Below are 13022 nucleotides of genomic sequence, written 5' to 3'. Positions count from 1 at the left end.
AGGTTGCAGTGAGCTGAGATTGTGCCACTGCACTTCAGCCTGGGGAAAAGAGAGAGACACTATCTCAAAAAAAAAAAAAAAAAAAAGTTTTAAAAATATAGTTGCTGAATTTTACCACTTAAAAAAAAAAGTCAGCTTTACTTCTGCATTTGTTTTTCGCTAGGCAAGCTTTGTTGCCTCTGAAAACAGAACAGATATTTCTTTGGATGACCCCAACTTTTGGCAAAAGTGGGCCAAAAAGGCTGACCTAGACATGGATCTGCTCAATAGTAAGGTGAGTTTCTTCTTACTTTAGGGAGGAAGTATTGCAGAAGACCACACTACTTTCAGGAGTCTTTATAGGTACTCTGATTATTTGATGCTAATTGTGGTTTGTGATGGCGTATTGTATACAAGGGCTATTGTGGTTACTTCTTCCTAAGAGGCCCCAGAAAAATAGTTGGGTATCTCCCACTTAATTTTACTTTGTATAGATTATTTTACATTTACAATTATGTCATTTAAAAAATCTCTGGGCCGGGTGCGGTGGCTCAAGCCTGTAATCCTAGCACTTTGGGAGGCCGAGGCGGGTGGATCACGAGGTCAAGAGATCAAGACCATCCTGGTCAACATGGTGAAACCCCGTCTCTACTAAAACTACAAAAAATTAGCTGGGCATGGTGGCGCGTGCCTGTAGTCCCAGCTACTCAGGAGGCTGAGGCAGGAGAATTGCCTGAACCCAGGAGGCGGAGGTTGCGGTGAGCCGAGATCGCGCCATTGCACTCCAGCCTGGGTAACGAGTGAAACTCCGTCTCAAAAAAAAAAAAAAAAATCTCTGAGTATCTACACATGTTACATCCAAGGCCATTGTAATCCATAATTGTCTTATTCTTTTCCCATGAACAAATCAGGAAGAGAATTACTTCTCCTTCTGTTCTCTTCATAGAATAATTTGGTAATTGACACACCTAGAGTACGAAAACAGACACGCCACTTCAGCACTCTGAAAGATGATGATCTGGTGGAATTCTCTGACTTGGAAAGTGAGGATGACGAGCGGCCACGCTCCCGCAGACATGACCGTCATCATGCCTATGGGCGCACTGACTGCTTTCGGGTGGAAAAGCATCTCCTGGTATATGGGTAAGAGCCAAACTTGCCATGAGAGGTAGTGCATAGTGCATCTCCATCCTGATAGATACTCTTTGCCTTTTAAACTGGGGGCTATGATCAAAGAGGAGATAATGTGAAACTATTTTCCTTGGAGGGAGTTTGTTCTATTTATTCTGTTGTTATGTTTTTTAAGATCTCTGTTTCACACCTTTCCAGAGACATGATTCTGAGGGGCAAGAGACCATCATTTCCCAGAAAAATGTTAATATAGTTTCCTTTTCTGTTTTTTAGTTGGGGACGATGGCGAGATATTTTATCTCATGGACGCTTCAAACGACGTATGACTGAACGAGATGTGGAGACAATTTGCCGGGCCATTCTGGTGTACTGTCTTCTACATTACCGTGGGGATGAAAATATTAAAGGCTTTATCTGGGACTTGATTAGCCCAGCTGAAAATGGCAAGACAAAAGAATTGCAGAATCATTCAGGTAATTATCAACTCTTTCCTTGATTTTTCTCTATAGGTTATCTAATCCTTTTCAGGTCCAAGGGTTTTTCTCAATCCAAGTCTTTGATGTCGCCCCTTTCCCAGGTCTATCTATCCCTGTGCCTCGTGGACGCAAGGGAAAAAAAGTCAAGTCACAAAGTACTTTTGATATCCATAAGGCAGATTGGATCCGGAAGTATAATCCTGACACTCTGTTCCAAGATGAAAGTTATAAGAAGCACTTGAAACATCAGTGTAACAAGTAAGGACAGAATTGAGCAACGACCTTTTCCACCTCAAACTTTCTACACTGTTACTGAGCCAGCTCTTCCTCTGTCCCTTCTAGGGTACTGTTGCGGGTACGAATGCTATACTACCTGAGGCAGGAGGTTATTGGAGACCAAGCAGAGAAGGTGTTAGGGGGTGCCATTGCCAGGTAAAGTTCTGCTATATTTTTTTGATTTATGCCCTACCTTATTTGAGAAAATATGGGTTTGCTTATTTCATTTTATGCTATCTTTGGGATATCTAATTTAAATCTTATATCAGGCCTTTAATTCCATCCTTGACACTAGCAGAAGGAAATAGGGTAGATGCATGAGTATTTAAATTGATGGATACAGGAAGATACCTATAATAACCTTTGTAAGGATTCTCACTTTAATTTCCTGCATTTCTATGCTAAATCTGCCTTTTTATACCTTCAGTGAGATTGACATATGGTTCCCAGTAGTGGATCAGCTGGAGGTTCCAACAACATGGTGGGACAGTGAGGCTGACAAGTCGCTGCTCATTGGAGTCTTTAAACATGGTATGTACCTTCTTCTATTCTATTCCTTTTCTACTGAAGATTTGTGTTCACAGATGGAACATTTAGCAAAATGCTCATGAGAAATAACTGAGTTACCTGATTGATCTTCAGTAAATTTGAGTAGGAAAGTAGTTCTTAAATATCCAGAGCAGTTAGTTCCTATAAATAGATGTCAAGAAGGACCAGATGGATATGTAAATCTCAACGTAGGGAGCCTCCCATCTGTTCTCTAATCACTGTCCCACAAATCAGGTCAGGTAATGTACCCCCACTATTGTTAATAATAACCACACTTAATTCGAATGGCTTTCCTCTTGGTCCAGGCTAGCATAACAATTGCAGCAGATCATCTTGTTGCAGTTGTATTTCTGGGCGAGTAGGCAGAGGGAAGGCTTAATAATGCCATTTCAGAGGCGAAGCACCACCTGCAAGGTGGACTCTTTCTGGATATTATACTCTGAAAGAGTGCGGCCATCCTCCAACCGTCTGCCCACAAATATCAGATGCTCTTGGTCAGGTGGGATGCCCTCCTTGTCTTGGATCTTGGCTTTGACATTTTCATTGGTGTCACTGGGCTGGCCCTCAAGGGTGATGGTTTTGCCTGTGAGGGTCTTTATAGAGATCTGCATCTCTGTGTCAGCTTCGGCCACCTCACTGAAGAGAAAGAGCTGAAAAATCTTCTATTTGCGTAAATGTCCTGTTTGCCTAAATGTTCAGCATTCACTCTGCTGTACGTATGAGCAGCACTGTTTGAGTGAAATAAAGTGTATAAGAAGGGAGAGTGAGTAGCCAAAACAAAAAATGCAGTGAGGGGTAGGAATATTTCCTTATTCTTTTTGCCATTTTGCCAAATAACCAAGTCCCAGGCACTAAAAAGCAGTGAGCATTAACTTTTAGTGAAATGACTTCATGAATTAGAATGTCTTTTTTTTTTTTTAAGAATGTTTAAATTTAAATTTAAATTTTTAAATTTAAAAATAAAAAGAATTTTTATTTTTATTTTCTATAAAATAAAAGTAATGGCACTTAAGCTACATCTTTTTTGAGACTTTTAATGGGATAAATAAAACTGCAGGCAACGCATGGTGGCTCACACCTGGAATCCCAACAGTTTGGGAGCCTAAGACTATCGATCACTGCTTAAAAACTCTTCCTGGCCGGGTGCCGTGGCTCATGCCTGTAATCCTAGCACTTTGGGAGGCCGACAAGGTCAGGAGTTTGAGACCAGCCTGACTAACATGGAGAAACCCCATCTCTACTAAAAAAATACAAAAAAAAAAAAAAAATTAGCTGGGCATGGTGATGCATGCCTATAAATCCCAGCTACGCGAGAGGCTGAGGCAGGAGAATTGCTTGAACTCAGGAGGTGGAGGTTGCAGTGAGCCAAGAGCTTGTCATTGCACTCCAGCCTGGGCAACAAGAGCGAAACTCCGTCTCCAAAAAAAAAACTCTCCATGACCCTAAATTGCTATAAAAATATTAAATATAATTAACCCCTCCAAAATAATAATAATAACCCAGTGGTTGTTCATGATAACATTGCAACTATGTTTTGCATTATGAGCAATATAGAAAGTAAACATAAAGGCAAAACAAATCTCTCATTTTCTTCAGCTATGACCCTTTTTCTTCTAGGCTATGAGAAATATAATACTATGAGGGCAGACCCAGCCTTATGTTTCCTGGAAAAGGCTGGCCGACCAGATGACAAAGCAATCGCAGCAGAACACCGAGTGTTGGATAACTTCTCTGACATAGTAGAAGGGTAAGCATTAGTATTTATTCTTTTAAAGTTCTAACTTGTGCTGTGAGATAACATAACTCTAGCCTTGACTGAACCCAATGGGATTCTTAATTGTAATTATACTCATAAGTGATAAATCCTTAGCAAAAGATTGGACCAGCAGAAAGGACTCCATAACTGCCCAAACCACATGTTGCCATAAGATACAACTGAGGGTGAAAATGAATGTTAACTTCCAAATGGCTTACTCGATGTTCTGTTTGGTTTGGTTTACAACACTCTTTTGTACAGCTACAGTAGTGAAGAGGATAACTGGTCTCTTGAAAGATAACAGCCAGCAGCTCTCATATGTTGCTTCTGTGGTAGAGCTTTAGGCACTTTCAGCCCTGGTTTATCATCTCCCAATGGTACTTTGCACATAAGGGCATTCATTTTGCCTGAATACATGTCCCAGTGATGAGTTGCCATGCTAATACTGAGCCACCAGGTAGGGCAGTATTGCCCTAGTTTGGGTGCCAGTGAGTTTAACAAAACTTCTCACATGAATACCTGAGGGGCATGTGAAATAGTTGGCTTAATTAATGAATGCCTACCCATTCCATTATGACTGACAGATTTCTCTTTGATGATCACACACCCTCAATTTGCCTAGTGTAGGACCCTCAAAAGAAATTGGGTTATTTATTCATTGCAAATCCATTATTATGCCACCTGTCTGCTCAGAAGAACAAAGTAATAAAAACAAAAAAGCATGAACTATTAAAATAAAATAATAAGTAAGTAGTTGGGGAGGAGGAAGAATTACATAATAAAGGCTGTCAAGAAAAAGGAACTGTGTTGATCAAAGTGTTTCAAATTCAAGCAGTTATGAATGGTACACTGTCAATTTCTTGTAGTTATTTTTATTCCATTGGTCGCTATACTAGACTGACCCAAAGTTTAGCACCTGGCCTGCCATTCCTGCGAATATGAAATTAAAGACCAGGCCAGGCACTGTGGCTCATTCCTGTAATCCCAGCACTTTAGGAGGCCAAGGTGGGTGGATCACTTGAGCCCAGGAGTTTTTGGGAGGCCAAGGTGGGTGGATCACTTGAGCCCAGGGGTTTGAGACCAACTTGAGCAATGTGGCGAAACCCCATCTCTACTAAAAATACAAAAATTAGCCTGATGCGGTGGCAGGCACCTGTAGGTCCCACCTACTCATGAGGCTGAGGCAGGAGAATTGCTTGAACCCAGGAGGCACAGGTTGCAGTAAGCCAAGATTGTGCCACTGCAATCCAGCCTGGGCGACAGAGCGAGAGTTCGTCTCAAAAAAAAAAACATATATATATATGGCTGGGCATGATGGTTCACACCTATAATCCCAGCACTTTGGGAGGCCGAGGCAAGGCAGATCATGAGGTCAGGAGTTCGAGACCAGCCTGGCCAATATGGTGAAACCCCGTCTGTACTAAAAATATTTTTAAAAAGTAGCCGGGAGTGGTGGTGCATGCCTCTAATACCAGCTACTCGGGAGGCTGAGGTTGGAGAATCACTTGAACCTGGAAGGCGGAGGTTTCAGTGAGCTGAGATCGCACCACTGCACTCCAGCCTGGGTGATGGAGCAAGACCCCGTCTCAAAAAATAAAAATAGGCAGGGCATGGTGGCTCATGCCTATAATCCAAGCACTTTGGAGGCCAAGGGGGGAGGATCACCTGAGGTTGAGCGTTCAAGACCAGCCTGACTAACATGGTGAAACCCCATCTTAAAAAAAATAAATAAAAAATAAAAAATAAGCCAGGCACTGTGGCTCACACCTGGAATGCCAGCACTTTGGGAGGCCATAGCGGGTGGATCACTTGAACCCAGAAGTTTGAGACCAGCGTGGGCAGCATGGCGAAACCCCACTTCTACAAAAAATATAAAAGTTACCTGGGTGTGGTGGCGCACACCTGTAGTCCCAGCTACTCAGGACGCTGAGGGAGGAGGATCACTTGAGTCCAGGAGGTTGAGGCTGTGGTGAGCCATGATAGGGCCATGACACTCCAGCCTGGGTGACAGAGTGAGACCCTGTCCCGAAAGTAATAGTAATAAAGACTATTTCATGCCGGATATATGTGTGGCTAGGTTGTCATCTTAGGTCCTCTTAGTGATAGAAGATACGTTATTAACACTTTCTTGTGCCTCTGGATAATTTTAGGGTTGACTTTGATAAAGATTGTGAAGATCCTGAATATAAACCACTCCAGGGTCCCCCAAAGGACCAAGATGATGAGGTAAGGAATTCTCATTTGAGTCTCACTTTTCTCTATTATTAAATGGTTTTAAGTCTTCTCCCATTCTCTGAATCTTGAAGTATATTGGTTAATTTGTAATACAAATGGAAAATGAATTATACCATTTGAGTATATAAAGTATTAATGGAAAGGATTGTATTGCACCTGGGGGACATCAGGGATGACTTTGTGGAGGAGGTGGCACCCTAGCTGGACATTGAAAGATATTATTTGACTAATAAATTCCTGAGTTCCATTATTTTCAAGTCATTAATAAGAACTGACCTTTCAGGTTCTACTTTCTTGTTCTTCTTAGTTGGTTGTTTCCAAGTTTTTGTGAGGGCTCCTTTCTTTAGAAATTTTTCTTGATCCCTTGGTGCCACAGAAGGACACGTATAAGAAAGTGATTTCAGAGTGCCAACCTCCCCCCCTTTCCCTCCCCGCTCCATCCTATGGGGTGGATCTCCTTCTCTAGGGTGATCCCTTGATGATGATGGATGAGGAGATCTCAGTGATTGATGGAGATGAAGGTAAATTTCTAGGTCAACTAGTATAATTCCGTGTGGGGTGGTGGGTTGGGGAATTATTCACTGAATTCTGTCCTGTCCTGGGATTTCTAAGTGCTTTGCCTTTGGGTGGGTTTAAATACTAGTATTATCTCTACTACCCTTGCTATACTTCCTATTCATTCTACTTTGTTTTTCACAGCCCAAGTGACCCAACAGCCAGGGCATTTATTCTGGCCTCCAGGCTCTGCCCTAACAGCTAGGCTTCGGCGTCTAGTAACAGCATATCAGCGCAGCTACAAGAGAGAACAGATGAAGATAGAGGCTGCAGAACGTGGGGACCGGCGAAGGCGGCGTTGTGAAGCAGCCTTCAAGCTGAAAGAAATTGCACGGCGGGAGAAACAACAACGGTAAATCATAGCCAGGAACTTGTGCTGATCTGTGTCTTTAATTATGGTCCCTATACTGAAAGCCATCTCAGGAAGGATTTATTTGGAATTCTCTACAGAGGGACCATCTTTTCTACCTTGGTGGTTAAACCTGTAGAAATTAAAACCTCACTTGCATGCAATAATCATTAACTCTCAAGTAGGTCTCCTGTGTAGACATTCTCATTTATATTTTTGCCTGTGTCATTTTCCCCCTTAGCTCTGTAATTCTTCCTCATTACAGAGAACCTCTCACTCCCTCTTCTCGGCCTTTTTTTTTTTGCATCTACTTTAAGTTTTTGTAAGGTGTTCTAAAACACATTAAAATGTAACCAGTTTTCTTGTGTTCTTCTGATTATTGTTGCCCTACTTTTCCTTTTGTAGATGGACAAGGCGTGAACAAACTGATTTTTATCGAGTGGTATCTACTTTTGGTGTAGAATATGACCCTGACACCATGCAGTTCCATTGGGATCGCTTCCGCACTTTTGCTCGACTAGACAAAAAAACAGATGAAAGCCTTACCAAGTACTTCCATGGCTTTGTGGCCATGTGCCGCCAAGTATGCCGCCTTCCTCCAGCAGCTGGAGATGGTAAGCAAGATTGCAGAGTGGCTGGGGATGCATGCCAAAAGAACCAACTCTGTTAATTTCTTCTTCTACTCCTGTCTCTTGCAGAACCCCCAGACCCTAATCTGTTCATTGAGCCTATCACTGAGGAGAGAGCCTCACGGACTCTCTACCGAATCGAATTGCTTCGGCGCTTAAGGGAACAAGTTTTATGCCACCCCCTTTTGGAAGATCGGCTGGCATTGTGTCAGCCTCCAGGTCCTGAATTGCCCAAATGGTGGGAGCCTGTTCGGCATGATGGGGAGCTTCTACGAGGGGCAGCCCGCCATGGGGTGAGCCAAACAGACTGCAACATCATGCAGGACCCAGACTTCTCTTTTCTGGCTGCCCGTATGAATTATATGCAGAACCATCAAGCAGGAGCACCAGCTCCATCCTTGTCACGCTGCTCTACTCCACTGCTCCACCAGCAGTATACCTCACGCACTGCCTCACCATTGCCCCTGCGCCCAGATGCTCCTGTTGAAAAGTCACCCGAGGAGACAGCTGCCCAGGTCCCCAGTCTGGAGAGTCTGACTTTAAAGCTAGAGCATGAGGTGGTGGCCAGGAGCCGACCAACCCCACAAGACTATGAGATGCGAGTAGCCCCCTCTGATACTACCCCTCTGGTTTCCCGGAGTGTTCCACCAGTCAAACTGGAGGATGAGGATGATTCAGACTCTGAGCTGGACTTGAGCAAGCTGTCACCATCATCCTCTTCTTCCTCATCCTCATCCAGCTCCAGCTCCAGCACTGATGAGAGTGAGGACGAGAAGGAAGAGAAGCTAAGTGAGTGCATGTGACAGGCTTTTGGCCCTCTTTCCTATTTCCCCCCTCTCTTCTCTTTCCCTTTTCTAAATGCATCATCTTGAGAGAGATCTGGATTTTGATTTGATGAAATGTCAAAAGAGACCTGTCATTCTTTGGGCCTTTATTCAAAGCCCATATAATACCATTATCATATGACATTATTATTCCATCTTTTCTCACACATTCTATGGGATCTCTTACCAGCTGACCAGTCCCACTCAAAACTCTATGATGAAGAGAGTCTCCTGTCCCTCACTATGTCCCAAGATGGATTCCCAAATGAAGACGGAGAACAAATGACCCCTGAGCTTCTGCTACTGCAGGAAAGACAAAGAGCCTCTGAGTGGCCAAAGGTAACAAACAGCCTCATCCCTGAACATGCAGAGTCTAGAAATACAGTGCAACATTATATCCAGGGAACAAGGAACAAATGGTTTTGGTTTTTTAAAATTGTGTTTATTGCTGCATGTTTTTTCAGGAAACTTCCCAGTCGACTTAGGAATCTTAATAACCTTTCTCCTTTCTGCTTATGATTTTTACCCATCCTGGTAGTGATGGCACTATTGAGTATCACAGGATCACACAGACCCTAAAAATGGTATTTATTTCTTTCCCCATTCAGGATCGTGTCCTGATAAACCGTATTGACCTCGTCTGCCAGGCTGTACTCTCAGGGAAGTGGCCTTCTAGCCGTAGGAGCCAGGAAATGATAACAGGAGGAATTTTGGGGCCAGGCAACCACTTGCTAGACAGTCCCTCATTGACTCCTGGAGAATATGGTGACTCTCCAGTCCCCACACCACGAAGTAGTAGTGCAGCTTCCATGGCAGAGGAGGAAGCATCTGCAGTCACCACAGCAGCAGCCCAGTTCACCAAACTTCGCCGAGGCATGGATGAAAAGGAGTTTACAGTTCAAATCAAAGATGTATGTTTGGCATTTGGGCATTGGGTAGTGGGGAAAGAGGCTGTAATCTTGCTGCAACTAATTTTACTAATAGGTTACTAAACTCATTTGGTTAGCTAATTTTAAAAATGAGTAAACTTTTATTAGAGCTTACAAAGATCTATTTAGGAAGAGTCATTTTTCCTGGTTCTTTTCCTTATTGAACCCTATTGACTATTAATTCTATTAACAATCAAAAAAGAGAAGTTTCTTAAATTAGTATGCATAGGAATAGGAAGATTTTGCCCCTGTGATGAGTTGTCATGCTAATACAGAGACACCAGTTAGGGAGTTTTACCCTACATTGGGTGTTGTTGAAATAAACTCTTTTTCGTAAATCCTGAGGGGCACTAGGTAAAGAAGTGAAATCTTTCTAAGGAAAAATTGTATATGTTTTCTTGTAATTCTGGTTTTACCCTTTAGTCAGATGGCCTTCTCGCTGTCATTGGGGAAGAGGATGACCCATAGCCTACATCCCTCAAAGTTTAATCTTTACTTTTAAAAAACATGTACCATATGATGTCTTGGGTGGGTGGGCTGTCTTCCTAGGAAGAAGGATTGAAGTTAACATTCCAGAAGCACAAGTTGATGGCTAATGGGGTAATGGGAGATGGACATCCACTGTTTCATAAGAAGAAGGGGAACAGAAAGAAGCTAGTAGAGGTGAGTGATTAAGTTTTTAATGTGATAATTAAATTGTCTTTTTATTCCTAATAATTGATGAAGGCAGTTGGGATTGAGGGGATGAAAGATACTAGAGCTATTTCATGACTACCATTGGCTCTGCTCCCCCTTCCTTCCTCCCTCAAAGAAGAGTATGTGCTTATGGGGGTGGATTCTGGGTTTGCAGCTGGAGGTGGAGTGCATGGAAGAGCCTAATCACCTTGATGTGGACCTGGAGACCCGGATCCCTGTCATCAATAAGGTGGATGGTACTTTGCTGGTGGGTGAGGATGCCCCTCGCCGGGCTGAACTGGAGATGTGGTTACAGGGTCATCCAGAGTTTGCTGTCGATCCCCGATTTTTAGCGGTGAGTGGCAGTCCCATCCAGCAAGATTTAAAGTCATTCCATTGGTACTTAAGCTGCATGAGAAAGAGAAAGCATGACATATTATATCATTGTTTCTGTATCTGCAAAATAAGGGTAATAATTAATAATGCCCAGTCTTCCAACCTCACAATTGTGATGCCCAAAATAAAATAATGTTGAAGTACTTAAACTAAGTGCTGGGCAAATGTTTACTATTGAACTATTATGTAAACCACTTAATATTTTTTGAAGAGATCCCACTTAATGGCAGTTTTCCACAAGGATTAATCCTGTATCTATACAACAAGCATTTATTATCAAACAAAAGACACTAGTACTAATAATTACTCCAGAGAAGATTTCTCTTCCTCTAGGATAACTGATTTTTTTTTTCTATTACAGTATATGGAAGATCGCAGAAAACAGAAGTGGCAAAGATGTAAAAAAAATAATAAGGCAGAATTGAACTGTTTGGGAATAGAACCAGTACAAACAGCTAACTCTAGGAATGGGAAAAAGGTGAGAAACTGAAGCATTACCATTCTGTTCCCACACTAGATGTAACATTACAAGGCTTTCAATGATGATTGTGACTAATGTTATTTATCTTTTTTCCTATGTATGTTTCTGTGAAGAATTATCTTCAGTTCACCTATAGGGAAACCAGAGTTTTTGTTTTTGTTTTTGTTTTTTGAGATGGAGTCTCACTGTCTTACCCAGTGCAGTGGTACAATCTCGACTCACTGCAACCTCCGCCCTCCCAGGTTCAAGCGATTCTTTTGTGTCAGCCTCCCAAGTAGCAAGGATAACAGGTGCCTGCCATTGCACCCAGCATTTTTAGGGGAGACAGAGTTTCACCATCTTGGCCAGGCTGGTCTTGAACTCCTCACCTTGTGATCCACCCACCTTGGGCTCCCAAAGTGCTGGGATTACAAGAGGCATAAGCCATCGCACCTAGCCCAGAGTATTTTTATCAGTTATTTTTGCAGTCCTGTGGTATTGTTATCTCTAGAAGAGCATAAAATTCTAAAAACCCACTTTAGTACTTTGTGCATATGAAAATACAAGAATTAGTAAGATGTGTTAGAACATTAAGGGCGAACTCCGTTCTGTTGAATAACTAAGGGATTTTGGACAAATCATTTAACCTTTTCAGCTTTTACATCCTGAAAATTGTGGGTTTTAAAACAATTTCTTAAGTTTTCTGTTTTTCTTTTTTTGAGACATGGTCTCATTCTGTCACCAAGGCTGGAGTGCAGTGGCACGATCTCAGCTCACTGCAACTTCTGCCTCCCCTGGTTCAAGCCATTCTCCTGCCCAGCTTCTCAAGTAGCAAGGATTGCAGCATGTGCCACCAGGCTGGGCTAATTTTTTGTATTTTTATTAGAGACGAGGTTTCACCATGTTGGTCAGGCTGGTTTGGAACTCCTGGCCTCAAGTGATCCACCCACCTTGGTCTCCCAAAATGATGGGATTATAGGCGTGAGCCACTACACCTAGCCTTTAGCTTTCAAATTCTATATATTTTAGAAGTGTTTGGAGAGGTCTACTAAGGAAAATAGTCATGAGATTTCTCAATATATAAAAAGTTGAAAATCACTAATAATATGTCAGTAATGAAAAAAGCAGAGGAAACTATGTTTTATAATTCATCATAATAAATTTGGCCATTAAGTTATTCTGTATTTTCAAATTTCCTTATACTTTTATGATGGTTGATAGGACATTTGGTGGATTAAGTAACCATAATTTCTTGTTTCCAGCAAATTATAACTGCAGAAGTTTCTCTTGGCTATACTTACCTTACTTTCTGCAATAGTTGTTTTTATTTTTTATTTTTTTTTTGAGGCAGAGTCTTGCTCAGTTGCCCAGGCTGGAGTGCAGTGGCACAATCTCAGCTCACTGCAACCTCTGCATCCCCAGTTCAAGTGATTCTCCTGCGTCAGCCTCCCGAGTAGCTGGGACCTCCAGTGCATTCCACCATGCCTGGCTAATTTTTGTTTTGTGGGCCGGGCGCGGTGGCTCAAGCCTGTAATCCCAGCACTGTGGGAGGCCGAGGCGGGTGGATCACGAGGTCAAGAGATCGAGACCATCCTGGTCAACACGGTGAAACCCCGTCTCTACTAAAAATACAAAAAATTAGCTGGGCATGGTGGCGCGTGCCTGTAATCCCAGCGACTCAGGAGGCTGAGGCAGGAGAATTGCCTGAACCCAGGAGGCGGAGGTTGCGGTGAGCCGAGATCGCGCCATTGCACTCCAGCCTGGGTAACAAGAGTGAAACTCCGTCTCAAAAAAAAAAAAAAA

At 42.6% G+C, this 13022-nt stretch overlaps 1 protein-coding gene and 2 non-coding genes across 7 annotated transcripts in view; all 3 read left to right on the top strand.

Annotated features, from left to right (window-relative positions):
• Positions 1–13022, top strand: part of CHD8 (chromodomain helicase DNA binding protein 8) — a 34713-nt gene that overhangs the window by 17600 nt on the left and 4091 nt on the right. Inside the window, exons 16-32 of one of the 5 annotated variants that reach the window (XM_032272149.1) lie at positions 164–274; positions 926–1122; positions 1384–1583; positions 1664–1844; positions 1929–2018; positions 2290–2393; positions 4029–4158; positions 6318–6393; positions 6869–6923; positions 7102–7309; positions 7712–7920; positions 8005–8724; positions 8947–9098; positions 9368–9670; positions 10238–10351; positions 10539–10718; positions 11121–11237. In XM_032272149.1, the coding sequence (XP_032128040.1) occupies positions 164–274; positions 926–1122; positions 1384–1583; positions 1664–1844; positions 1929–2018; positions 2290–2393; positions 4029–4158; positions 6318–6393; positions 6869–6923; positions 7102–7309; positions 7712–7920; positions 8005–8724; positions 8947–9098; positions 9368–9670; positions 10238–10351; positions 10539–10718; positions 11121–11237 (3147 nt within the window). The remainder of the gene's footprint in view (positions 1–163; positions 275–925; positions 1123–1383; positions 1584–1663; positions 1845–1928; positions 2019–2289; positions 2394–4028; positions 4159–6317; positions 6394–6868; positions 6924–7101; positions 7310–7711; positions 7921–8004; positions 8725–8946; positions 9099–9367; positions 9671–10237; positions 10352–10538; positions 10719–11120; positions 11238–13022) is intronic. The other 4 variants (XM_032272154.1, XM_032272150.1, XM_032272152.1 and 1 more) reach the window with 4 other exon arrangements.
• LOC116545620 lies at positions 4586–4695 on the top strand. Its single transcript, XR_004266380.1, has one exon. It is a non-coding gene; the product is annotated as a small nucleolar RNA U6-53/MBII-28 (small nucleolar RNA).
• LOC116545621 lies at positions 9934–10037 on the top strand. Its single transcript, XR_004266381.1, has one exon. It is a non-coding gene; the product is annotated as a small nucleolar RNA U6-53/MBII-28 (small nucleolar RNA).

This window comes from Sapajus apella, unplaced genomic scaffold (assembly GCF_009761245.1).
Source record: "Sapajus apella isolate SASKATOON/1434 unplaced genomic scaffold, GSC_monkey_1.0 scaffold311, whole genome shotgun sequence".
Taxonomy (NCBI): Eukaryota; Metazoa; Chordata; class Mammalia; order Primates; family Cebidae; genus Sapajus; species Sapajus apella.
Note: the sequence above shows the minus strand (reverse complement) of the source record. Positions and strands in the feature narration are given on the sequence as shown.